Source organism: Spermophilus citellus (genome assembly GCF_964194105.1).
Source record: "Spermophilus citellus genome assembly, chromosome: 2".
Lineage (NCBI taxonomy): Eukaryota > Metazoa > Chordata > Mammalia > Rodentia > Sciuridae > Spermophilus > Spermophilus citellus.
The window spans coordinates 22,592,616-22,620,229 of record NC_138183.1 but is presented as its reverse complement, the minus strand read 5'-3'; the positions used below and the strand labels follow the sequence as shown (position 1 = coordinate 22,620,229).

The following is a 27,614-nucleotide window of genomic DNA, read 5'->3' as shown; positions in this document are numbered from 1 at the left end:
AAAAATACACAAGAATGTTAATCAGAAAATAATCACAAGGGGCTGGGGATGTGGCTCAAGCGGTAGCGCGCTCGCCTCGCATGCGTGCGGCCCGGGTTCGATCCTCAGCACCACATACCAACAAAGATGTTGTGTCCGCCAACTAAAAAATAAATATTAAAAATTCTCTCTCTCTCTCCTCTCTCACTCTCTCTTTAGAAAAGAAAAAAGAAAATAATCACAATTAAAGGTTATTATAGCAATAGACTATCATAGGTAAACAGTTGTAGATATCATAGTCATTTTAAGTCAAAGTTAGATGAAGAACAGAATATTTACAAAAATTATCTAATAATTTCAAAGATAAAATGATGACTTTATAGTGGGGAGACCTGGAAGATAATCACTTTAACATCTCCAGTATTGGTACAAGTTGATTCCATGTGCCTTCTGTCATGATATGCACTTCATTTCTGTGGTATTCCTATCAAAAATAAATCACCTGACTACTCATGAGTGAAAACAAGACAAACCTAAGTTTAGGGATATTCTGTAAAATAATCCAACTATACTTTTCAAAAAATAACAAGATGGGGGGAAAAATTTAAAAGACCAAGGAGAAGTTCCAGAGTAAATGACATTAGAGAGACATGACAACTAAAGCCAATGAATGACCCAGCATCAACCAGATTGGTAGACCAGAGAAAATGAACTAAGGAGAAAATAATTAGCTATTAGTGGGATAATAGACAAAATTTAAATATGGTCATCAGATTACATATTGATACTGTATCAGTGTTGTATTTCCTGATCTTGATAACTGGACGGTGGGTTTGTAAAGGAATATCCTTGTGCATGGAAAATATATATTGAAGTATTTAGTGTTAGTTAGTATTACTTCCCCCATCTTAACCCTCAGATAATTCATTAAAAATGTTTTAAGTTCACTCTAGTTATGGTTAGGGAGGTGTACTTATTACCTACCACATTCTTTTTGCAAGTCATTCAGTTCCCATATTTTCTGTGTCTTTATGACAGTTCATTTACTGGATTACTGAGGGTACATGGATGCTCCATATAGAGGACCACTGGGAAACATGGTTATAACACATGAAGCAACATTTTTTTTCCTTCATAAGAGAAAAAGTAACAACCACCAGATTAAATGATATAGGAATTTAAAAGTTTTAAATTAAGTGGTGGAATGATATTTTAGGGATAATGGGCCACAGTGGCCCACAAGATGACCTTGAAATAGATTTGTTTGATTGTAAAACACAGGAAACCTCAGAGTTAATGGTTCCATATTTTAATAATATCAATCTTTATTTTCCTAAAGCTTTGTGGTCACATCTCATTCACCACTAGGCAACAAGGCTATCAGAATTTAACAAGAACTAACAATAAGACAAAAATTTGAAAGAATCAACAAAAAACTCCTGGAACTAATAAACGATTACAATTTCAGGATGCAAAGTTAATACACAAAGTCAATTGCTCTCCTATATATCAGCAATTGAAGTGTAATTTGAAATTAAAAACAATACCATTTACATTAACATCCCCAAAATAAAATATTTAGGCATAAATGTAACAATATATTTACACACACACACACACACACATATATATATATACAAATTGTATGAGGAAAAACTACAAAATCTGATTAACAAAATCAAATAAATGAATAAATTGAGACCTATTCCATGCTCTTAGATGATGGGAAAACAGTCTGTCAAGTTATCAGTTCCCAACTTGGATCTGTAGATTTGAAACAATCTCAATTAAAGGCCCAGGAAAAAGGGGCTGGGGTTGTGGCTCAGCGGTAGAATGCTCACCCAGCACATGTGAGGTGCTGGGTTCAATCCTTAGCACCACCTAAAAAATAAATATAATAAAGGCATTGTGTCCAACTAAAAAAAAAAAAAAAAAACACTTAAAAAAAAAGGTCCAGGAAGTTATTTTGTGAATAGCAACAAACATTCTGAAATTCATTTGCAGAACACCATAGCCATTTTGGAAGATAGTTTGGCAGTTTTTTTACAAAACTAAATATACTAAAAAATTAAAAAACAAAAAAAACTAAATATATTCTTACCATACAATCTTTTCATGGCTCTGTAGCTTGTCTCTTTTCTGAGCACTGAATAATGTTCCATTGTATTGCTATAGTACTCTCTATCATTTACCTACCAAAGAACATCTTGGTTGTTTTTAAGTTTGGGCAATTATTAATAAAGTTGCCATAAACATCTATGTGCAGATTTTATATGTACATTAATTTTCAATTCATTTGGGTAAATACCTATAAGTGCACTCACTCATATGGTAAGGACCTGTTAGTTTTACATGTTTTTGTAACCAAATATTCTCAAATTCTACTTCCTATATAGTGGAACAACTTCCCAGGAGACCAATCTATGTATAACAATTATAAACACTCAAAAAAAATTCTCTTAAGGCTCTGGAGAGTCCACAAAGCCAAACAATTCTGGAGAGTCAACATGGAAGGGGCCCGAATAGGGTGTTTCCTGGTGTTAGGGCTTTCTACTAAGAATGAGACACACAGGCAAAGCATGACACAGAACAGCAGAAGTTCCCATGGAGAACCACCATCCTTTGGGCCTGAGGAAGGCAGAGCAAAGGACAAAGTGGGAGGAAAATTCTGGAAAGAAAAGAGGCTGAGAAGTGTTTGTGTGTGGAAAATGTACAAGTCTCTGGCTGAATTCTGAACCACCATGTTCAGATGGCAAACAGCTCAGCTAAGAAAAAGCACCTAAATGGAGATCTGAGCTATCATCCAAAAGTGTGACAGTTTTTAGTTCAAGTTTAACCGTATTCATTGTCTGCTAAAAGAAAAGTAACTTGGCCAGGCACAGTGGCCCACACCTGTAATTTCAGGGACTCTGAAGACTGAGGCAAGAGGTCGAAAGTTCAAGGTCAGCCTCAGCAAGTTAGTGAGGCCCTCAGCAACTTAGCAAGAACCTGTCTCAAAAAATAAAAAGGGTTGTGGATGTGGCTCTGTGGCTAATTACCCCCCGGGTTCTATCCCCAGCCCCAAAAAGAGAAAAGAAAATTAACTCTTTGGAGGAATAGAGTCCAGAGTCCCCACAACATAACATTCTAAATGTCTAGGATTCAATCCCCAAATATTAGATATCTAAAGGAACAGTGTGGCTGGGGAGAGGCAGAGTCAATCAAAAAAGATCAAACCCAAGATGACCCAGATAAGTAAATATCAGACAAGAACTTACATTGTTTTTTTTAAATATGAATAAGCCTAGAAAAAATATATATATATATATGACTAAATAGAAATTTTAAAACTGAAAAATAAAAATATCTGCAATTTTTGTTAAATGACTGAGATTTGCAGAATAACGAGTGATCTAACCATCTTAATTGGAGTTTCATAAAGATAGGAGGGAAGAGAAAGGCACAGAAAAGAATATTTGAGTAGAAATGCACCAAAAAAAAATCCAAAACCTGGTAAAATGCATAACTAAAAACAAACAAAAAAACAACAATAACAAAAAGCTAAGCAAAACTTAAATAGAACAAGTACAACTCGGCCCATCATATGACCAAAGTGCTGAAATTCAAAACTAGAAGAAATCATGAAAGCAAACAGGAAAATTACATACTGCATTCAGGGAAACAATCTGAATGGCCACCAATACCACCCTGGAAACCCTGAGCGCTAAAAGGTGGGCTCTTTGCAATACTGAAATAAAACACAATTTTAAGAAAAATATTGTTTCAATTAATATTCAGAAAATATTTTGTACTTTAAGATTGTTCTGAAATCAAAAGTAGCATAATAAAATTACATAGCTAAACATAAATAAGCAAAATTGGTTTTAAATTGCTCTTTTCTGAGAAATATCCAAACAAAAATGGTGATCTTATTGCTTTTTCACTGCCCTTCACATTTTTTAATGAAGGCTCAATCAATGTGCAAGAGACATGATTTTAAAAGGTAGAAAAACTTTCCATTCTATATTTGTTTGAAAGGCTTGGTAATCTACAAGCTTTGTAAAATGACTTCCCACATTAAAAACTATATTATAAGAAATCAACTTGGATCCTGCTTAAAAGAAATAAGAAAAGCATGAGGGAACAGTTTTCACTATAGGATGTGCCTGTCCTCCTGACATATTATGTCCATAGTCATGTATATTCACTTTGGTCAAAAGAAGAACTGCCTGTCATTTCTATATGTTCATGAAATTTGTATCCGAAAATCAAATCTTCTAATGACAAATTTCCTTCCAAGTACCTGACAGCAGTTGTTGAGGGTGTCTTGGTTGTTTTTGCTTTGCCTTGGAGCCCCCAGACACTTCAGTCAGCAATTTCTACTTTCTAGAGTTAGCTCAGAATGTGGCAGGCAATAAAGCCTTATTTAAAAAAAAAAAAAAAGTATAGCTAGTCAATGCCTTGACAGATAAACTATCTTCCTAGAGAAATGGTAAAAAAATTAATGCAGTACTCCAAAAGAACAAGTTATGCAGCTTTTATTTACCATTTAATGTCTTCTTAGCATGGGACAGATTTTCCTTTCAAAGAAGGCTTATTACATGCTTTGCTAGCCAAGTACATATTGCGGAGGATTCTGTGAAGATGTCGCATACAAAATACAAAAATCTGTCACATATACATCCATTTAACAACAGCTTATACATTACAGTGAGTGCCAATATCAAAATAATTCCCTGGACTTAACAAGCAGCATGAATATATTGTGGCACTAGAACCAAGATACATCACACAAAGGACCCGTGTTAAGAAGTGCAACTGTTAGTAGAGCAGACAACTGAGACCGTATCTTTGTTTCCTTTTTCTTTTTCATAATACATAAGTGAAAAAAGGACAACATAACAGGAATTTGGTGGAAGTCTCGTGCACGGAGATTTGTCACAGGAAGACCCTCTGGGAACTATAAATTGAATATAAACATTCAAATTGCTCTTTATCACCCAAAATACAACTGTATACCACTTTCATGGTTATTTCCAGTTGCCACAGTTCAGGAATCTCCCCTCTCACATATCAATAAATTTGTGAAGCTATAGATAATGTACTAATGTCAGGAATAAGGAATTCAGTAAGAGAGCCTACAAACTGGTTGTTTGTATGACAAGAAGCTCTGAGCTTATAGGGAGAAAAATAATCAAAATCCATTCCAGATAGCTTTAAATAATGAAGACTGATGAAAGAGGTGTGCATGGGAACTTTAGCCATTTGTTCATCATCATCAACATTCTGCACTTACAGACTCTCAGTTATTGACCTGTTTAAATAAATGTATGTACACCAAACATAAGCTGCACTGTGAGAAAATAATTTATCATGAGTAGATGTGTAAATGGTTTGGCTGGTCAAGATGAAGGCATTAAGTATATAAATTAGAAATGTGCTTAGAAAGCTAAAAGAAATGTAACTCAAAAGCACTAAGTTTTGGCAGACAGAGTGGGGGTGAGGTGATATCAGCACCATTCTCAGCACCAAGGGAAATTCCCAATATTAAATAACCAAAAGCTTTAAAAGCACAAAATTTGATGAGGTTTCAACACCTGCTACACACCATTTGCACAGATCTTGTCCTTCTTTATATTATTACTTTCTGAACATCCCTGACCTGCACTACCCTCTTGACAAGGAAGCATATCCTCCATACTGTAAATGAAAGTCAGAGGGCATTTAGTGGAGGGGGAATGCTGATCTGGAAAATATCAAGTCCTGTGAGTCACAGCTTTCTGAAGAATATCCAAGCAAGTTATTCTCAAATGGAAGTCTACAAGAGGTTCTGTAAAATTCACAACTACATTTCAGTATCAGCAAAGAGTAATAAACACTGAAAATTTTTATTTGTAAATCCTTTTCCTAATCAGAAGTAATCCCAAACATAACACATTCAGATAAATTTAGGTACTATCCATGGCAGTGTTTTTCAAACTATGAGTAGTAACCCAGTTGAGTAAGGAAATGAATTTAGTGGGTCTGAAGAATTTACAACAGAGAGAAATCAAAGTGTGTCACACATAGTGACTATGTATTATTTCACAAAAGATTTATTTCAGTTAAAGATTTTATATTCAGACATAGATACACACACACACACACACACACACACACACACACATTCTGTTCTGGATCATGAAGTAGAAGTTATTTTTATTATGAGTCACAACCAAAACAGTATGAAATGCACAGTGGTCAATGGAGACAACCAATACTAATAAATATAGTTTCCACCAAAAATAACAAACATGGAGATTCCTGGTGTTGATGCAATAAGAGAACAGTATTGCATGTAAATCAATCTTGTGCTGTGGAATCCAAGAAGCTAAAGAGTCCTTAGCTAACCATAAACATGTAGGTTAAAATTACCCTATACTGTTAAGCAGGGGTGTGAGCAGCAGAAGGAAGGAAAGAAACTCTGTCTACAATTATCTACTTGGAGTGATATGCTATTTTAAGAAAATGCATTAAAAAGAGGTAATTTCATGATGGTTAATTAATAGGCTCTCCTTCTACCCTACAAAGTCAGACTATTAGCATAAAAATGAGTAAAAAATTTTAAGTTGTCATTACAATTTTGAGATTACAAATGGTCTAAATCAAGGCAGTCTGTGATTTTTTGTTTTGGGTTTTGTAAAATATGCAACCACAGATACAGACAGAGGAACAATCTTGTCTTCTACTTTAATCTGCCTGTAAAAGGACTTTGATTAGAATCACATGGAGCCCAAACTTGTGCTCTCAACCTGTAAAGATGCTAAACAATCACTTTCTAAAAATTTAACCGTTGAACACATGAAATGTTGAGCTTTTGACTTTGAAGAACCCAATGATAAAGAGTCAATCAAGGACTGTTGTCAGCCACCCTCAATGTACTTCATCTTTGGAATTTCTGGGGTAGGCCATGGTTAGCAATGATTTTGGCGTCAGGCTGTAAAAGAGTGTAGTGGGCAGGATGTTTAACACCTGATCTGCCCTTGGCACAGGGCTCAGAAAGTAATTTATATCACCTCCAATCCTATTTCCTCAGGTATAAAAGAAGAGAAAAAGTGATTTATAGGAAACCATCCTGAAATAACTTTAGCTTAGATAGCTAAGATTTTTGTCCAGCTTGCTCTGCAACTCTCTATAATTCCTTTTATAATAGATTTAATTCTTTTAACAACTATTTCTGCCCGTCTCATTTACAATCAATCACCTCGAAAACACCCAAGGTTCCTTTAAGCTCAGCCCACGTTTAAAAAAAAAAAAAAAAAGAGTCAAGTTAAAATAAAGCTAATAAGGAACAAAATTTAAGGCTTTTTTTTTTTTTTTATTTCAGCCAAGGAATGATGCATGCTACAGATTAATCTTTACTCTTCCCCACTTGGTTTTTTAAAGAATACCACCATTTCAACCCCCAATAAACATGGCACTTGTTTCTTCCCCTTCTCATTTATTCCAGATTTTCAAGTGTTTTCTTAAGTAATGATGCTTTCTCCTGCAGTTCAGGTCTGCTATCTGTCTCCATAGTAGCTAAAGACTCAATCAGGAGCACTCTGCATTCAGATGTCAAACTTTCCCACTGTTTAGATTCTGTATGGAAAAAGAAAAAAAAAAAAAAGAGAGAGAAAGAAACCAAAGAACTCTTACAGAACAAGCAAGAAAAAAAAAACTGAAACTCTTTTCTTCCACATATCCTATACCCAAAATAAATACAAAGCAAGCCCTTGAAGTACATAATAATCATAGGTTCAATGGGTAGCTCAAAACCCAAGTACTAAGAGTAGCCTGACAGCTACTCAGAGTGTCTCACCCCTCTTTCCCAGTAGCATTGAAGCAAAGTGAAAGGAACTGTACCACAACAAAGTGGGAAGAAGGAAGCACTGAGGAAGGCAGAGTGTCAAGATACACTCAGTGGAAAAAAATCCCTAATTCCAAAGTTGGCTTAAGCAGAAACTTTATGACTCATTTCTTTAAAGAAAGTTAACAGAACTATATACATTCTGAAATTGTAGAAAATAAGAAACTATACCAAGTCTTAAATTGTATTTTTAAGGTTCTGCCACTTTCTAGCAATGTGGCATCAAGCAAGTTATTAATAACCATTTAGCCTCACTTTCCTCATCTAGAATATATTAGCACCTCTCTGGCAAACTGAGAATTCAGTAATCTAAGTGCATAGCTCTTTTATTTCAACAAGGAAAAAAGGGACTTTGTGATGTTTACCATTAACTGCTAAGCAAAAATAGAAAAACAAACAGCAAATCCACAAGGCTGTGGAGAAAACTGTTCCATCTTCTGCATTCTTAACCATGGGGTAAAAACAATAAAAAATAGAAGAAAAACAAAACAGGCTTCCTTTTGAAATCAGCAACAAAAACAAAACTGGAGAAAATGCTGGCCATTTTTTTATCCTACCACTGATGCAATAGACCATTAGAAGAAACTTGCTTCTGAATAAAGTTTTTTAAAAAGAAAGAAAATGAGGAAAAAGAAATATGACTTTTAAAAAAGTGCTATTATCAAATCTGATGACTCAAGTGGGTAAGTGTAAAATGTTTTCAATCTTCTTTCCAGTGGTGTCACTCTGCTTATTTATATGTATTCACTGAAGTCTACTATGCCATTGTCAAACACTTCCGTAATTAACCAAGATTAAATCAGAATTAATGATGGAAACAGAAACTTTAATACTCTGGGATAAATACAACTTAATAATACATGAGAAGTATATACAAGTATCAAACCCTTAAATTTAATAATTTTAGCTTTGTATATTCTACTTGATATGCATATATATTAATTTGTATTTTAGAGTATAAGCAAAAACAAAACAAAACATTTCTATATTATATGCCATAAAGGTTCTTGGTTTGCTGGTCCTCCAACCAGAACTATCAAAAACTCACCTTCAAGTTTTTTAAGCAGTAATTCTATCACAGATAAAGCTTCTGTTCTCACAGATGAGTAGGTCTTATTTTCTAAGAAGAAAATCACACAGTTCATATGTATGCCTTAGAGACAGAATTTCTAAGATTACAGTCACTGAAAGATGTTCAGAACTTGTAACCCCATAGAAAGCTACAACTTTTGTTGTTATTGTTTGCTTTTGTTTTTTTCTAAGTGAGCTTCCCCTTGCTAATTACTATCAAATACTTGAAATGTGCTACATATCCACATTCCTCACTTTGGGGAACAGAGGGGACTATCAGCCAAATATACTAACCACTACAACATGGTGATAAAGAACTCATTTTAGAAGTGGGAAATCAAAAGACACTATCTCAAACATAGCATCTTCACATCATAGCTAAGAAAGGTCTTCAGGTTTCCACGATCCTCCTCCTTTTACCAAAGAACATTATACAACCCAATGTTTAGACCAACTCAGGGACACCTGAAACCCTACAAAGACAAAGTTGTTAGCTGTCAATTCATTAACCATAATAGCATGCTAACTCCAAGAAGTGCAACTAAATTATGCCTTGTTGGTATCTACTCTTAGATATGGCATCTAGTTCACAGTGAAATTATATACCAAAAAATTAATGCAAAACCAAGCCCAAGGTAGGGAAAGAAGTGCTACAAAAAATGATGGTGGGGCTGGGGATGTGGCTCAAGTGGTAGTGTGCTCGCCTAGCATGCGTAGGGCACTGGGTTCGATTCTCAGCACCACATAAAAACAAAATAAAAATGTTGTGTCCACCTGAAACTAAAAAATAAATATTAAAAAAAAAAAGATGGTGACTTGCCAAGAGGATGTAAGAGGTCAGCTTGAAGGGGCTTCCATTGGAGAAATGGGACAATTTAAGTAATAAATTACTAAAGAAAAATAATTAACTCTAACTCATTGGGAGGTGGGGGGATTGAAGGAATCCATAAATCAATACCAGTCAATAAACAAACAGATAGGGAGAAGAAAAAATTTTCTTACAAAAGAATACTGGCTACCAAATGGCAAATGTGGAAAGTGCTCGAGTTGAAAAATCATAAAAAATTGGTTCAAGGAAGAATTATGAATTCATGCCATATAGAGAAGACATTTTGAAGAGGAGAAATTTGCACAGTCTTAATAGTGTCTTCTCAAAGACTGCTTGCTAGATGCAGTTTTAAAGGAGATCATTTAAATGGTCTTAAAAGTTATGTTCCCACAGGCTGCTAATTAGACAGAACAGAAAAAAATAAAAAGTATACAGTACAGAGAATCACTAATACCTTGGCAAGGTAATCAAAATCAATGTCACAAATGGATGTAAACACACTGTGTGCCTCTTGATGCAAGGAAAAACAGTATGACCTATGTAATATCCCAACTGGAAATTCATAAGCCAGATCTAATCATGAGGAAACATCAAAGAACAAATTACAAACATTCCATTTTTCAAAAAGAGGAGTGAGAACCAGGTGTGGTGGGACACAACTACCTTCAGCAGCTTGGGAGGCTGAGGCAGGAGAATCCCTAGTTCAAAGCCAGCCTCAGAAATTTTGCAAGACCCTGTCTCAAAATAAAACATAAAAATGGGCTGGGGGTTGCAGCTTAGTGGTTAAGTGCCCCTTGGTTCAATCCCTGGTAACAGAATGGGGGTGCGTATGTGGTTATTCTTCAAAACTGTCAAAGGCTGAAGAAGTATTCCAGATTAAAAGAGACTAAAAATGTATAACAACTAAAGCAGTAAATTATCCTTGACTGAATTCTTTAATGAAAACAATTCTGAGGAAATCCTATAAATAAAATTACTGAAAAAAAAAGACAGAATACGAATGGTAAAAATTTGATAACACTACATCTGTGTCATTATCTAAGTTTAATAACTATACTATTGTTATATAAAAGAATGCACAGTGAAAATGTAAAAATAAAGAGATGTGATATAAGCAATAATATACCTTCAAATGTTTCAGAAAAAAGACCAAATATGTAGAAAGCCAAAAGATAAAGGCAATAGGACAAAATGAGCAAAAGTGGACACCGTAAGTGAACTACTTGTTGCAATTGTTCTGTAAGTTTAAAATCATTTCCAAGTTAAAAAAAAAAAAATTAAATACTTGCCACAAAGGTCTAATCTAGATGCTAAAATTCTATTATAATTCTAGATTAAAATATCCAGTTTAGGGGGATATATGGAGTATAATAAGTAGGACAGTTCGGCCATTGTTCCAGAAATTTAGTTCCCACAACAAGATAGGGAATATTGAAAGATCAGTTCCTTAGCTTTAAAATCAGCATTTCTTATCAATTTTGGGTTACTACACTCACCTAAAGAATAAGTGATAGATTTACAAGTTTCCTGGAGAATTTCAGCCAAAGCTGCAGGATCTGCATGTTCTTTTTCCAAAAGCATTAACCTACACAAATCAGAAAGCAAGACACAAATGCTACTAAGAAACATTCTCAAACCATCCTGGCACAATAATTTCTACCTGCATGTTATAATTTGTACTACATCACTTCAGCTACTAGTTTGAAAATTTGTAACAATTCTATTGATTATATACAGAATGCTAGTGCCGGGAGGGAGATAAAGCAAATTACCCCTGAAAAAAGGCATTCATTGACTGAAGAACTCCCAGCTGCACTTTCCATGTGCTGAGTTTTAGCCGTTCACACATCATTTTGCACAGCTCCTGACGATAACAACCTGAGAAAAATAAAATGTAGGACAGAGCAGAAGAAAGTGTAAAGGAGTGACAGAACAAATGAGGAACAGACAGAAAGAGAAGGGGACAGTGAAAGAGGGTAGAGAGACAAGAAGAATAAAGCAGAGGAGGGAAACAATAAATGCCTTTAATTAAAGTCATGAAATCACCACCACCACCCAAAAAACAAAACCTTCAGCATGACTTTGTGTTCAATTTTCAAACAATTTCCTTAATCAGGACCTCTCTTCTCCCAACAAAATTATATCTATTTCCATAAATGTTTGCTTTCAAGGCATATCATCCTCTACGAACTAAGGCAGCATTTTAACCATATTTCCTTTCCCTTTAAACTCCCTAAATAACACTAATAAAGAAAGCTAAGTTCTGGAGCCCCCCCACACTCTTATAAGCTTCTGCAACCCATATGTTTACCAAGAATCAAGTGCTTGGTCACAAACCTGCTGCCCCAATTGCTACTGTTGTTGTAATTACATAATTAATGTTACACTACCTGATGAATCAGGGGTATAACACTCAGCAAAGGAGCCATTTTTTTAAATGCTATAGGATTTAGTAGGACTCAAACAAATGTAAAAATAAGGGAGGGTGGTAAAAATCTAGAATTCTGCACTACGTTTGCTTCTTAATTATAGTTTTCTTCTCTATTTTTAAAGAAACAAAAGGTAGGCTGGGGATGTGGCTCAGTGGTACAGCGCTCGCCTCACACATGCGAAACCCTGGGTGTGATCCTCAGCACCACATACAAAAAAATAAAAATAAACAAGTGAAATAAAGGTGTTGTGACCCACTACAACTAAAAAGTAAATATCTTTTAAAAAAAAAGAAATTACAGGCAGAAATTACAGGTGACACATTCTGAGTAAGATATATGTGAAACTTCAATGTATAACAGTTAAACTCTATAGGAATGGCCTTGGCTCTCTGGTCAAACAAATGTACATTTCTACTTCTATGTTAAAATGAACTGTTTTGTTTTTATGTCATCTTTTTTATGTAATTCCCTACTTTTTAGCTTCAGGCAAAACTTAATAGTCCGAATGGTGAGAAATAAGTGGACTTCCACTAAAATCCATACACTGCACCAAGAGATAATACCACTCACAAATCTGTACAGTCTCTTTTGGGAAATTCTTCTGATACATCACAAGTATATTTTATACAAAATATACAAATAGAAGTCCACACAAAGCACAAAACCCTTAAGTCTGATTTTAGATAAACAAATCATGAATAATCCACAATACATTTCATAATACTCAAGAATATTGAGATATCCAGAGGGACACAGTATGGAACCCAGAACAAGCAAACTTAAAAGAGTGGCATCAGCCCACATTGAAGGACCTGTCAAAGGACTTAAAACTAACTGCACTCTGATTCAACAATCCTTTAAAAGTACCTGTCCAATTATGAAAAATCTCTCAGTCATGAGTTTCTCAGTGAAACATTTGTCACTTGCTTAGTGAAGATATGGCAGCAAGGCCATTCATTTTGAGACAAAGAGATACTAATAAATTTTTCTGGATTTCTCAGAATAATCAAATAACAGAATAATTCCTATAATCAAGCCAACCACATAAAAATTATCATGGTTGTTATGAACTGTGTCCACCAAAATTCCTATGTTGAAGTCCTAACCACCTCCAGCCTTAGAACACAACTGAATCAGCAAACAGTCTTTAAAAGGGTCATACTGGTCGGCTCTATTCCAATATGGCTTGAGAGAACAAGAGGAGATTAGGATACAGTGTACAGAGGGAAGTCCACATGAAGACACAGGAAGAAGACATCCTGATACAAGCCAAAAAGAAAGGCCTCAAAAGAAATCATCCCTGCTGACTCCTTGATTTTAAATTTTGACCCTCCAGTTTTGTGAGAAAATAAATTTCTACTGTTTCAGCTCTCTAGCTTGTGAAACTTTCTTACAGTAGCTCTAATAAAGTAATATAATCATCACGAGGTTATTTGATGATAATGTAGTAAAATTTATATTAGATAATTCTCACTATTATCTAATTATTCAATCAGGCTCTATAATAATTATTAATTTGCCATACAGAAAATCTATGCTCTTGTAACCTCAGGTTATAGCACTTCTTCAAATGCAGGTTCTGGTGCTTACGTTGGGTCTCCTCATTCCGAGGCCAGGCTTTGCCCAGGCTCTCAAAGGCACCCAGCAAAGACTCCAGCTGCAGTTCTCTTTCCTTCTCATTCTCATCTTCTGTTTTGGTCATCCGGACCCCCATGCTTTCAAGTGAGTTCTAGGATATATCAAAGAAGAGAAAAGCAAAATTTATTATTTCATTTTTAAAGTTAGAGAAACACTATCAAAGCAATTAAATAAATTACCAAAGTAGAAGACACTGACCAAGAATTAAATGCTGAATTCTCTACCAATAGTTTACCTATTTATAATGAGAATTTTTAATAGAAATAATATATCTCTAATCTGGGAAGTACTTTAAACAAAAAGTGGGGAAAACACAATATATGTTATGTTTTGCGTAGAACCTTAAAAAGACCTGCACTAGAATTAGAATTAACAATGGAAGAAACCTGGTAATGATATAAGCCCAAATTCTTTCTTAATAAACCAGGAATAGACCAGAAGTAACTGGTACAGCTAACTGGTGATATAATCAATTTAAAACAAAAGTCTCCAAATCCATATACTACTGTTATATATGTAACAGAAATTATTTAAACAGTCTTATTACGGAAACAAAATGAATACAAATTGGCAAAATAAGAAACAAGAAAAGCTATTTAAAATATTTCATGCTTCAAATAAGTAAACTATATTCCTCTTTCTTTTTAGTGTCCAACCTCTAAAAAAATGTACTTCATTTTCCAAATGAAACCAGTCTTTATTTTATTTATTTATTTATTTATTTTATCTTATTTATTTATTTTTATGTGGTGCTGAGGACAGAATGTGCCTCACATGTGCGGGGCAAGTGTTCTACCACTGAGTACCACCCCATCCCAAAATCAGTCTTCTTTTACTAGAATTACCCAGTATATTGCAGAGGCATGACACATGGGCTTATATTTCACTCTAGTAAAATATAAAATATAAAGAACCAGAATACCTGAAGACTTCCCGCCTATCGTATGAAAGACAAACTTTAATAAAACATGCAATCAGGAAACAGAAATATATTTTTTAGCTTTTTTTCTTTTAAGTACAGACCAGACCTAAGAGAACATAGGTAATTGTCATTACCTTCTTGATGAGAGGTATGACAATGTCAGAAAACTCCTGGAATCTGTCTTCTTTGGTGGCCTTCAAAACATCAGCTGCACAGCTGATTGCTACGATTTTGTATTTAAGATTTTCTCTGCAACACTCCTTCAGAACAGCTTGAAGAATTTCATTTGTGCTGGGTTGATTGGGCACAGACTTTTCCAACTCTGCACTACAGGATCCACAAAAAAGCATCAAAACAGTTAACAAAGGTTACAACTTTCAGGTTCAGTTTAAGAAATGACATCTTAATAGAACATTTACCTGCAAGCTGTCACCACACAGGCAATGGCTTTCAATAGTTCTTCCTAAGGAAATGCAAGATGAGGGAATAACTATTAAGCCCACAAATGTCACACTCTCTATACCATGATGACAATTACCTCAGGAATACTGGATAATTATGACAACAAAAATTAACAACATTCATCTTATCTTCAATGTGCTTTGTTGTTATAGGCACATAACACCAAGTTTTACTCCAAACCATGAATGCAGGATAATGATCTTAATCTCCATTTCATAAAGGCCTGAGAACATATTTGCCCAAGATCACACAGCAAAAGTATCAACCACAGAATCACGATTACAAGTGATACCCAGTATAATACTATTTCCACAATACTGCCTTGGCCACTACTGACCTTTACAAAATAAAGGAGACCATTACATGTTGCCACAGTCTCATGTTCTCCACTGAATACTCACTGTATGTCCCTTGTGTAAAAAAGAACAGTTTCTAATCACAGACCTCACATGAGCAACTACAGCCCCAGGATTAGAAGCAGCTTGCCTTGGTACTCAACTTTACACAAGCCCAATCCTGACTTGTTTATGGGATCAACAGTTACAAATTGATGACACTTGATTTAAGAGAGAACTTGGATAATCAAATATGCAAGATCTATTAATCTCTGCATTCAAGGACATGAGGGTCACACTTTGAGATGAATAGCATATAGTTAAAACCAGGTGAAGTTTACCCAAAGCCTCCTACTGACTAAGAAATCAGCTTCACAAAAACAATACATTTGAAGTCACACAAAACCAGACTCTTATTTTTATAGAAAATGAAATATTAAGTCATAGTTTTTTTAGGATACTTTAAATTTAACTAGGAATGTTTTCTTTACCTTTCCTGCCCATGTTCTTCCAGCCAGGCCTTGCAACAATGCACTCAGTATCATTCCCAGATATGGAGGTACTAGAGAGCTGGTTTGTTTTGCAATTGATGCCATGGCAATTGCACCCTGGGCTTTCATCTTCCAAGACTGAGACTGCAATGCCTTCTGGGTAATGGTAATCAATTCCTGCAGGTACAATCGGATGCCTCCAAAGGACCCTGGGTTTAAAATGCAGTTAAAATACTTCTTAAGTGACAGGAAATATTAACTAATTTCTTTTTTTAAGTCTGAAGAAAGTCAGTGGCCCTCAGTCTAAAGCAATGATTGTCAAACTGTTAAAGCACACCACTCTCAAAGGGAGGAACAGTGGGTGGTGTGGCTCATTTTTATAAGAGTAAGGACTACATGAACTTGGATATGTTTCCAGGAAGATGTAGTGCAATTGATCCATCATACATTAATATGTGTCAGAGTGAAAAAACACCTCTGAGAAACACTACTCCAAAATAATACTGAGCGACATAAAAATCACCGTTACACTTTATTTTATTTTATTTTTTTTTAACTTTGGTACCAGGAATTGAATCTAGGGGCATTCGACCACTGAGCCACATCTCCAGCCCTTTTTTGTATTTTATTTAGAGACAGGGGCTCATTGAGTTGTTTAGGGCCTTGCTAAGTTGCTGAGGCTGGCTTTGAACTCACAATCCTCCTTCCTCAGCTTCCTGAGCTGCTCAGATTACAGGCGTGCACCAACCATTATACTCTTGACTAAAATAAGTAGAGCCCTACTTTGCTTGGGCAGCTTGTATTCTCACATGGGCAGCCACAAGTCAAAGAGAAAAGCTCCAAATGCCAACGTTGTGTACTTAGAAATTTGGATTGACTAAAAATTAAATGAGATAAGTATTGTTAAAGTTCTAGGAAAGAAATTATAGAGGAGTTTATGAATAAACAATGTCAGTAAAAAGAATTCCAGTTATAGTTTATAGAAAGCAGGTTTAATTTAAAGGCAGTGTACTAACCAGGTACATTTTCCTGCCACACTTCAGTCCATAAATTACATTCTTCTTTTTCAGATTTCTCTTCATCAGCAATTTCATGCATGCCTAGAAATGCCAAGGGCAAAACTTCTTTGGCATGGTTCTTTAATACATCAGGGCTGTATCGTCCAATCGCATGAATAGTCAAAGCACAAGAAATCTTATAGATGGGTTCTGAAGAGAAGAAGAAACTAAAATTTTATAATACTTATTGGTTTTCAGGATAACTAATCTAAATATACTATTGCTCAATTTGTACCACAGCAAAACAAACAAGTAAAATGAATTAGAAATGTTTCTAACAAAATACATTATGTCAGAGAAAAATTCACTGTTACTTTACATGTATTACTTTATTACATTACCGTCTAAATTAAAATTGACATGAAACAGAAGGTACCTTCTTTCTCCATATACCAGCCACTGAGCTTTTGCAGCAGTTTTTCAGTGCTGCTATCTCGTGAGGTCTAAAAAAGAAACAATTCTAGTCATTTCTCTATAATTATCAAAGAGTTTTATTTAACTAAATCAGAAATTCAACTCACCCGAACTAAATGGCCCATGGCAAATGCACAAGACTTCTGAATTACACTATTTCGATCTGTCAGGCCACTAAGCAAAGCACTCATAAGTTTACCTACCAGAAATAAAAGAAAAAATCTGATACTTGGTTAATCAAATGGTCTACTCTATTCTAAGACAAAAATAAATAAATAACCTTATAATTAATAGCTGGTTTACTCCATAATAGTTTAGATCTCTTGAATGTTATATTTGTACTGTTTTGTCTTCTGTCTCCTGATAGCAAATTAAAAGTTAACCAGTGTCTAGAATACTGTAGGGAAAGTTGCAAAAATGAGAGATGGAGACATAATAGTTCATGAGATCCACATCTTACCTAGAAGCCAGTATAAGAAGAAAAATGCTGATATAAAATTAGTTCTGTACGATAAAGAACTCCTACAGAATGACAAGATACTCTTACCTCCTTATACCACTAAGAAACAACAATCAAACACTCCTAGGACAGTAAAAACTTGCCATTGCAATCCTCGCAAAGGGATTTGGCGAGTAGGAAAAAAGCACACAGCATATTAAACATGTCTAAATATTTTTCCATTTAAAACTTTGTCTCATAAGATATACAACCATGCAAAAATTTCCACAAACATGGTAAAACAAACTCACCTGAGTAAGGTGTTAGGTCCTGCGGACACTGAGTTGTTAAAGACACGATGACACTGGCACAGCCTCCCTTTAGGGTTACAAAAAAAGCAAAGGTCTAAGTGTGATGATCACATTGTTTAGTCTATCATTGTGTTTTTGGTACCAAAGATTTAAATATATGAAACACATGAAGCCTAATAGACCCTCCAGAATTCAGTCTAGAAAAAGGAAAACTTATTTTGAACTAGTAATGAAGAGATATTTGTTTTTTGAAGACCTCCAACAAGATCAGTGGCCTTGGGCACTGTGAATTAAAAAAAAAAAAAAATGATACAATCTTGTAGGAAACAACACAAGCAATCACTTACCCACTCTTGTGCTAGCATTTCCTTTTCTAAAAATTTAACCAAAGGAAATACTTTTCAATGTATCCAAAGATACTCATCACAGCGCTTTAGTATTTTTTTTAAACCTAAAATCAATCAATGTTCCCCATTGGATTAAAATAAACAGTTTTATCTCCATACAATAGAGTATTATATGATCATTACTGAAGATACATGCACAGAAAATATACTCAGTTTAAACAATTTTCTCTGTGCATTAAAATTATAAACAATTTTTTAAACTTTCTTCTGATTTATAAATGTTAAAAATTTTAAATAAATACCAATTTTGCCTTGAGAAAAAAACTGAGTCATTTGTTTCAAAAAGGAGGTGGGGATTTTGGTTGAAATAGTGAGACACTATAGGTTCATCATTTGTAATGGCATGCCTATCCCAACCCCTCCCACCCCGGTGCATGATATGGAGTGGGAAAGACTATGCCAGCATGGAGCAGGGAATATATGGGAACCCTGTATGTTCTGCTTAATTTTATTGTGAAACTAAACTGCCCTATTTTTAAAAAGTAAAAGAAAAAGCCTACCAAAAAAGTAGGGGATTATCCTTGTATAATCTTGAAAAGAGGACATTTTTCCACCCAAAACCTGCAGACCCTTCTACGAAATATTCTTATACCCTAAAACAATCACTTCCTGACAAATGGATGTGCGTCACCATTAAGTGACAATAAAGGAGAACCAAGAGCATGTACCCAGGGAACACAAATGAATCCACCAAAAAGAAGACATTAGTTCCTACATCAGGCACATGTTATATTTCCAAATCAATTACAAGTTTTAAGCTATTCGTGTAACCATAGAAACAAAATGTTCAATGTATAATAATATTAGGTTATATAGAGATGCGAATTTCAAACATGATGGTTATTACATTTTTCTATCTAAAAACTAATGAAGATGTATACTTCCTCTTGTGAAAAATACATTTACTTACCTTAGTTCCAAGACCTACACCACTTCTGATCAGTTCACATAATCTAGGAACTAGCTCACCCAGCACCGACACATCAAGATATTGCAGGCACTTTTGGAAAAGAATAAATATGAAGGCAAACCTTAGCAAATAATTAAAGTCAATACTACATCTTAAATTAAAAACTGCTCGGGTCAAATATGTACCCACTGGATTTGATACGAATTAGAAAAATCACTGGTTTGATTTTGCTCTGATTTCAATATTTAAACCACCATTGCACTACAAACAGAAAAAATATCTATCAGCAGTTCAACATTAAAAACAGAACAAATGAAAAACATCAATTTATTAAAGGAGAAAATAAAGATAACCCAGAACAAAAGACCTCTCTGGACCTACTTTCTCTTTATTAATTTATGTTTAATGTAAAAAGTCCTATGTTAAAACTGACCTCTTTGTGGGCATACCCTCCCATCCCTAGTAAGTCAGTTTCTTAGATAAATTCCTCCCTAGTTCAGTATATTATATTTTTTAAAATGCATCCACATATTCTATTATTAATGAACATACACATATGGTGCTTGCTAACTATTCCCATTTCTTTAAGCTTTACATTCCCTCAGTAAACCAACTAAGACATAATATCCTTAGACTAAATTTTGGTATTATTCCCCCTGTAGGCACTAAAAATTTCTATTCTCCTTGTCCAGCAGCTCTGTGATCTGCTTAGTAAACCAATTTCCAGTAGCTCACAAGCTCTTAATTAAGCATTACAGGGAATTCTTGGGTAGAGATGACTCTATCGAAACTCAAGGAGCTTTAAAACTCAGAACCGCAAAATGCCAAGAAGTTCTTAGCCAAAAATTCCTTCCTATGACTGAAACAACATACATAACTGCTCAGTTCCCTTCAACTACCTTCTGTGCTGCCTACTTCATTAAATACCTATAAGTTGATAATTTCTTGGTCCTTCCCAAAGACAACTCTTGGGGTGGGGTGGGGGGGTGGATTCTAAATCTTTTTAAAATAGGTAGATAGATCCAGATTATATTATCTCTTAATAGGTTATTCTCCCTTGTATCATAAATTTGGACTACTTAGTTCTAGTTTTAGGAAAACATTTACTTAATTTAGTGACAGAATAAGAAAATAAGAATATTTTTAAAACCCTCAAATGTATATATTTTTAATATATCATTCAAAATTTTAAAATATTAAATATTAAAAAAAAACTAGGACTGGGGTTATGGCTCAGTGGTAGAGCGCATGCCTAGCACGTGTGAGACCCTGGGTTCGATCCTCAGCACCATAAATAGATAGATAGATAGATAGATAGATAGATAGATAGATAGATAAAATGTGTTGTGTCCAACTACAACTAAAACATAAATTAAAAAAGAAAAAGAAACAACTAGAGTCACAATAGCTAACTGATCTATCCCCTCAATTCATTTCATTTAATACAGGGTAAATACTTTGAAGAAATTACACTTGAAGAGAAGCAAACTAACTTTCTCATCATATTTAGACACTTACCATGTTGATTGTTTCCATCATGGGAGATGATTTGGCAGCACTGAGTCGAGCACTATCCATAGCAGCCTGAAGAACAGAAATTTAAGTTCCTCAGGACATTCAATTAATTAGGAATAAGCCACACAGACACCAATAAAAAGGTTGTACTTCTGAACTAAAGAGCTTTTTAAAAATAATTGGTAATAAAGCCAAGCATAAGTCTAATTTCTATTGACCCTCACTCAACACTTTAGCTGTAACATCTCATTAAAGGTGAGAAACCCAGACAAGTAAGAAATTAACTGCAGTTAGAAATTAACACAAGCAGGCTGGGGATGTGGCTCAAGCGGTAACGCGCTTGCCTGGCATGCATGGGGCGCTGGGTTCCATCCTCAGCACCACATAAAATAAAATAAAGATGTTGTGTCCGCCGAAAACTGAAAAATAAATGTTAAAAGTTCTCTCTCTCGCTCTAAAAAAAAAAAAAAAAAAAACACAAGCCACCCAGCTTTTTGAGACTCAGGTTCTCCATTCACTAAATAAAGTAACAGACTAAATTTCTTCTAAACGTTTTCAAAAGTTGTGTCTAAGTGATTATATATATATATATATATATATATATATATATATATATTTAGTTCTTTTAACATTATGATGAACTTCGTAACTGCAATGGTATTTTGGTCTAAACTATGCTGCAAAAGAGGTTATTACTATTCAGACAAAAATAAATGAGAAATGCAAAGCAAAGAGAAGTGATTTGCCTAGGGTTGCAAAGTTTGAATCAGAATTTATACTCCTAATTTTCAAAACATTCTATGGGAATATAGAAAGGGTAAGTCTATTGCTAAAAGAAGCAAGAATGATGAATGGACAAGACAGAGCAGTAAAAGAGGCAAAGGGGGAAAAAAATAAGTTGGTAGAACAGTTTAGAGAAATTAAAAGTCAAATGGTAAAATGAAAGAAAACTGACATTGCATATGACAGCACCATAACGGTACTAATAAACAAAGATAAATGTAAAATAAACCAACCAAGTAGCTAAATAGGCATGGAATGGAAACACATCACAGAAGAAATGGTTAATACAAAATAGAAAGATAATGGGCAGCATTTGTTTTTGTTTTTTTTTAAAAAAGTACAAAACAGTACAATGAGATTCTTGCTTATCAGACTGATGTTGTTCAATGTTGGCAAAGGCTCAGATAAAAAGCAATATGCATAACTTGTGATGGTGCAAAACCTCTCCCACAAAAATTCAAACTCACCTCACTGTAAAATACTATGCATGCATTAAAAGGAATGAAAAAAATCTATATATAGACATTATGTATTATTCTGTTTTTAAAAAATGAGTTGTAAAACAATATACATAGTCTGATTCTCTATTTTTAAAAATGATAATCTTTAAATTATCTGTGGTTTGGTTGCCCATGACAAAAAAGAATTTGAAAGAGATTGATCAAATTATATTATGGGGGCTGGGGCTGGGGCTCAGCAGTAGCACACTTGCCTGGCATGTGTGAGGGACTGGGTTCATTTCTCAGCACTGCATATAAATAAATTTAAAAAATAAATAAATAAAAGTATAGCAGCAACTAAAAAACATTTTTAAATAGTTATATTATGTGCATGTATGAATATGGCACAATGAATACCACTATATAACTATAATGCATAAATAAAAAACAAAAAGTTTTTAAATAAAATAAAGAATTTGAAAAAAGGCACAGGAAACACTTAATAGTGGAGACTCCTAGGGGATTATTTGCTAGGCTTATGTGTTGTTTTAATTTTGCTCCACAGAATATGTTTAATCTACAATTTTAACAAATGACTCTGATCAAAGGTAAGGCAATCCCAGCATATGTGAACAACAGAACAATCTTCAACTACAACAACAAAGTCTTTCTTCACTTGTAGCACAGGGGATGGTCCATAGAAGAACTCTGAAGGTAGAAACCCAACCCATAAAATACCAAGCATGCAAAAAAAAAAAAAAAAAAAACTGTATTAAATTTATATTAATGCATTTTTTAAGATGAAGGTGTCAGTTTTTATTAGATACATAATGTACATGAGCCAGACTCGCCATCCCCTCAAGAAAATAATAAAACACCGCATGTGCATATGGTCACAGGAACTGAGTGGTAATGTGATGAAAATATCATGAAGTCATGAAGTCTATCTAAAGACACTGGAAGTATTACTGAGACCCTCAGTACCTTAATAGGGCTTTTCCTTCATAATACTTACCAATAGACTTGTGCTACAAACTCACCTTTTCTTGGTCTGTAGCCCGAAGGCTCAAATAATTGAGAACCTGGGGCTCCAATACACTTAAGGATTCCAGCAGAGCAGGGATGAGTTTTGGTGCATGTGGTTTCAACATGGCTCCTGCACTTTTGCTGATCTTCACAAGGGTGTTAATGCTGTAAGACACACAGAATGCAACTCCTGAGTAATTTTACCAAAAGTAATAACCCTACAGATCTAATCATGAGGATGTTCTGCAGTTCACTGCATTTAGGCATATACTTACATGGTTACAGAGCATGGTCCTGGCAATTATTTTTTATTTTGGCAGTGGGGAGGGTGCTGGGACCTTCATCCCTTGGCACTTTCTTTTTAATTTCTTATTACAGAAACTTTCAAATACATATGAAAAGAAAGAGGATCATAAATGAAATTCCTTGTATTCCTCCCTTGTCCAACAGTTAGCAATAATTGGCCAATTCTGTTTCATTTATAACTCTTCCATATATTCAGGCACAATTTTTCTCCAGCCACTGTATTATTTCAAAGCATATCCTGTAAATAAACTTCACTATGTATCTCTAATAATCAAGACTTTTTACCATAATCATAATGCCATTTTCACACTTTCAAAATATTAATAACTGGGCTGGGGGTGTGGCTCAAGCTGTAGCGCGCTTGCCTGGCATGCGCGAGGTGCTGGGTTCGATCCTCAGCACCACATACAAATAAAATACAGATTTGTGTCCACTGAAAACTAAAAAAATAAATAAATAAATATTTAAAAAATATATTAATAACTGGATGAGGATGTAGCTCAGTAGTAGAATGCTTGTCTGATATGTATGAGGCCCAGGGTCCAATCCCTAGTACCAGAAGAAGTGTGTGTGTGTAAACAACTTTTTCTTATCATCTCACATTCAAATTTCCCTGATTATTTCACAAATATATTTAAAAGTTGATTTGTTGAAATAGGAATCCAGAATTCATCCATTATAATTGACTGCATTCCTTCAATCTTTTTGAAGAATTCCCTCCTTCCTCCTTTTCTGAATTTGTCCTCACTAATTATATTCCATTTGTATCATTTAACATGTTTCTCTGTACAGATCTACAGGTTAAATTGAGTTCAGGTTCAATTATTTGGCGGGGGTGGGGGACTATAGTAATCTTTCATAGGATGCATTGTTAAGTGGCCTACCTATCAAATTTTGTGGGATGCACATAATGTCTTTTTATGGTTTTAACAGTGATCAGTGGATTCAGGTTTGATTAGCTTGAACCATCAAAAAATTCCCTATTAGCCTTCCACCTAGTGGATACAAAAGCCACTAATGATCACTGTAAAGATTATTTTACTGAGAACAGAAAAATAGTAGCATTACTAAGTGTTATAACCAACTGGCAAGCTCTTGAGGACCTGAATATTTAGAAAATGTGTACTGGCTGGGGCCAGCGACAACAAAATAACACAACTTAGAATGCAAGCCAAAAACAAGGTCCCCTGAGAATGTTACCCTGAAAATATTTGACTCACAATTTTTCTTAAATGTTTGAGTTACCTCAATAGATTCTTCTCAATCTATTTCTTTATATTTTCAAGACATTCACAGAAACAATTCCTACTGAATGGCTAGGAAATAAGTAAGGAATCAATTCATTCACTTATTCAATTGATCCATACCTCAGGGCTCGAACTTCTGTCACAGGACTCATCATTCCTTTGTCCAGAAGGCAAGGCAGAAGGACAGCAACGGTTCTCTGGCCAGCTGCTCCTTTGGCAGGGTCACACATTTTCACACAAACCTCACATACAAAGAGTACGGACATTAGTGAAACTGACCTCTAAGCCAATAAAGCATTCATATGACAAAATGATTTTCATTTCACTCTTAGTAAAAGAATAAATAAGTCTACACTCTCACATTATATGGAGAGACAGAGGAATGAGTACTGGTATTGAGTCTTAGGTCCACCAATAACTAAGTCAGAAAATTTAGCAAGCCATTTTACTCTCTAAATTTGTGAAATGGGGAACAAAAGAGTTGAAAATAAAATGAGAAAATGAATTTAAAAACCTTTCAAAGAAGGTTTAAAGTATCATCATCACCATCGCATTAATAATTTTCAGTGATAGGATAATATGCCAATAAGGAGCACAAATCTGAAATGTGAAACACCTGGATTTAAGATCCAGTTTTACCACTGCAAAGTTTATGCAATTTGATGTAAAAGTCCCTGATAAATCACAAAATCAATTTCAAGTGGCAGACTATTTAGTTTCAAAAAGCTTTCCAATATCATAAATACGAAAGATGATAAAAGACAGATGTTGCTTGATCTAAGAGAGCAATGTGTTCAGGGTGCAAGTCACACCTTATGTAAAGGCCTACAGATGCTCACCATTTAGAGATCAAAGGGATGTTGTTTAAGATATTAGTACTCTTATGTACTGCTTTCTCATCCATTATAAAAACAGTGAACTAAAAAGTGAAGCCAATTACCCAGCAACTAAATGAGATCTCATGTGACAAAAAATAAAGTATTGTCAAAGTCATACAAAACCCTGCCCTATTCCATCCCCACAGGGATATGAGAGTTCTCACCTTGCTCAGAGTTTTCAGAGCTAATTCAGCTGCTTTTCGTACAGACTCCTAAAAAAAGGAAAAGTTGGCATCAGACAACTTAGAGAATTCATTCTTAACTACCCTACAATACACAATTAACTGCCTCAAACCCTACAGAGATTAGTAAGAAGTCTCTACTTTCAATATCATTAAAATATACATACATCTCACAAACACACACACACACACACACACACACGATTCTACTACACTCAACAAGGAACGTATGCCATATTACTATTTTTAAAAATTGGGTATGACCTATTTTGACCTTACAAAAAAATTAGTCATTAAGTCTAATAATTCAGAAATTAAATGTATCATAAAAATAAATACATGAAGACTTTGTGAGGATTCTAAAAGATTAAAAAATTTCTAATGAATAAGGCAAAAAGACAAGCCTGAAGTGCCTAAATATATCAAAGTATCCAAAATTTAGATTAGCCTAATGCTATAGTCTGGATATTGAGTGATCCCCAAAGGTCTATTTATCAAAGACATGGTCCCTAGAATGGTACTATTAGGAGGTGGTAAAACCTTGGAGAGGTGGGGCCTAATCAGAGGTACTTTGGTCATAGGGGGTATGCCCTTGAAGGAGACTGGAAGACTTTGGTCTCTTGATCCTTCTCTTTGCTTCCTTGCTGCGAAGTGAATAGTTTTACTTTACCACATGCTACTGTTCCTATGTGCTGCCTCAGCACAGGCCCAAAACAATGGGGTTCATCAATCACAAATTGGAATCTCCAAAACTGTGAGCTAAAATAAACCTCTTCTATTTGTAAATTATCTTGGGCATTTGTTATAGTGATATGAAGGTGACTAAGATGCCCAAGAAAAATTCAGAGAAACTTTTCATTAATCACTTTATTTGGGAATGACTAACCCAATTTATGAAACTGACCAAAGTAGAATTATTATGAATTATTTCAAAACAATTATTTGTCCCTAATCTAAAAGCATGAGCGATCTCTATTGAAAAAGTTAGTCACCATTTTTCTTTTTGTAAGTCAATTCAATTTAGATCTAAAGATATCACCCTTACAACTTCAGAGACAAATGAAGGCTAAAATTATGATAAGAAACTGTGGGGTTTTTTTAAAAACTGGATATGGAATTTCAAAATATATAACATATTTTTACAATTCCATATTAAGCTATTCAACAAATAAATGCAGATTTATTTCTATAATACCTTGATATCATCTTGTACTCTAAAAAGTGTTTCCCAAATTTCTGGAAGTTTATCAATGATGTCATCTAGGGGTCTTCCTCTCAATAAATCATTCAAAGCTAAACAGCTGAAAACAAGAACAAAAACAAAAAATTGATTGCAAATTTGATCAAAAGGGCTGGTGTTTTGGCTCAGTGGTAGAGTGCTTGCCTCACATGTGTGAGGCACTGTGTTCGATTCTCAGCACCACATATAAATAAAGGAATAAAACAAAGGTCCATCACCAACTAAAAAAAAAAAAAATTAATTTGATCAAGAAAACTCAATATGTTACTATGAAACATTCATACAGATTCCAGATCATGACTATCCTTTCTTAGTACCTCAAATATATCACATATATTTGGCCTTTACAATCATCAAACATTTGTTTCCCACAACTATAAGACACTGCCTTTGATACAATATGCCATGTTTTACTCACCATTGTGCCCTCAG

General features: G+C 34.6%; 1 protein-coding gene and 1 long non-coding RNA gene across 6 annotated transcripts in view; one reads left to right on the top strand and one right to left on the bottom strand.

Annotated features, from left to right (window-relative positions):
• Positions 1 to 27,614, top strand: part of LOC308642952 — a 1,001,730-nt gene that overhangs the window by 963,989 nt on the left and 10,127 nt on the right. The gene's annotated exons all lie outside the window — the stretch shown is intronic.
• The window catches only part of ECPAS (Ecm29 proteasome adaptor and scaffold), a 127,170-nt gene continuing 101,585 nt past the window's right edge, over positions 2,030 to 27,614 (bottom strand). For all 5 annotated transcript variants that reach the window (XM_081282381.1, XM_081282382.1, XM_081282379.1 and 2 more), the window contains 18 exons: positions 27,138 to 27,243; positions 25,925 to 25,972; positions 25,003 to 25,124; positions 23,344 to 23,494; positions 21,084 to 21,149; positions 19,566 to 19,655; positions 18,249 to 18,315; positions 17,606 to 17,697; positions 17,461 to 17,527; positions 17,043 to 17,234; positions 16,027 to 16,235; positions 15,158 to 15,201; positions 14,873 to 15,065; positions 13,769 to 13,907; positions 11,519 to 11,624; positions 11,243 to 11,331; positions 8,895 to 8,966; positions 2,030 to 7,578 (listed from right to left, as the gene is read on the bottom strand). In XM_081282381.1, coding sequence (XP_081138507.1) covers positions 7,439 to 7,578; positions 8,895 to 8,966; positions 11,243 to 11,331; positions 11,519 to 11,624; positions 13,769 to 13,907; positions 14,873 to 15,065; positions 15,158 to 15,201; positions 16,027 to 16,235; positions 17,043 to 17,234; positions 17,461 to 17,527; positions 17,606 to 17,697; positions 18,249 to 18,315; positions 19,566 to 19,655; positions 21,084 to 21,149; positions 23,344 to 23,494; positions 25,003 to 25,124; positions 25,925 to 25,972; positions 27,138 to 27,243 — 1,993 coding nt within the window. In that variant the 3' untranslated portion in view covers positions 2,030 to 7,438. The remainder of the gene's footprint in view (positions 7,579 to 8,894; positions 8,967 to 11,242; positions 11,332 to 11,518; positions 11,625 to 13,768; positions 13,908 to 14,872; positions 15,066 to 15,157; positions 15,202 to 16,026; positions 16,236 to 17,042; positions 17,235 to 17,460; positions 17,528 to 17,605; positions 17,698 to 18,248; positions 18,316 to 19,565; positions 19,656 to 21,083; positions 21,150 to 23,343; positions 23,495 to 25,002; positions 25,125 to 25,924; positions 25,973 to 27,137; positions 27,244 to 27,614) is intronic.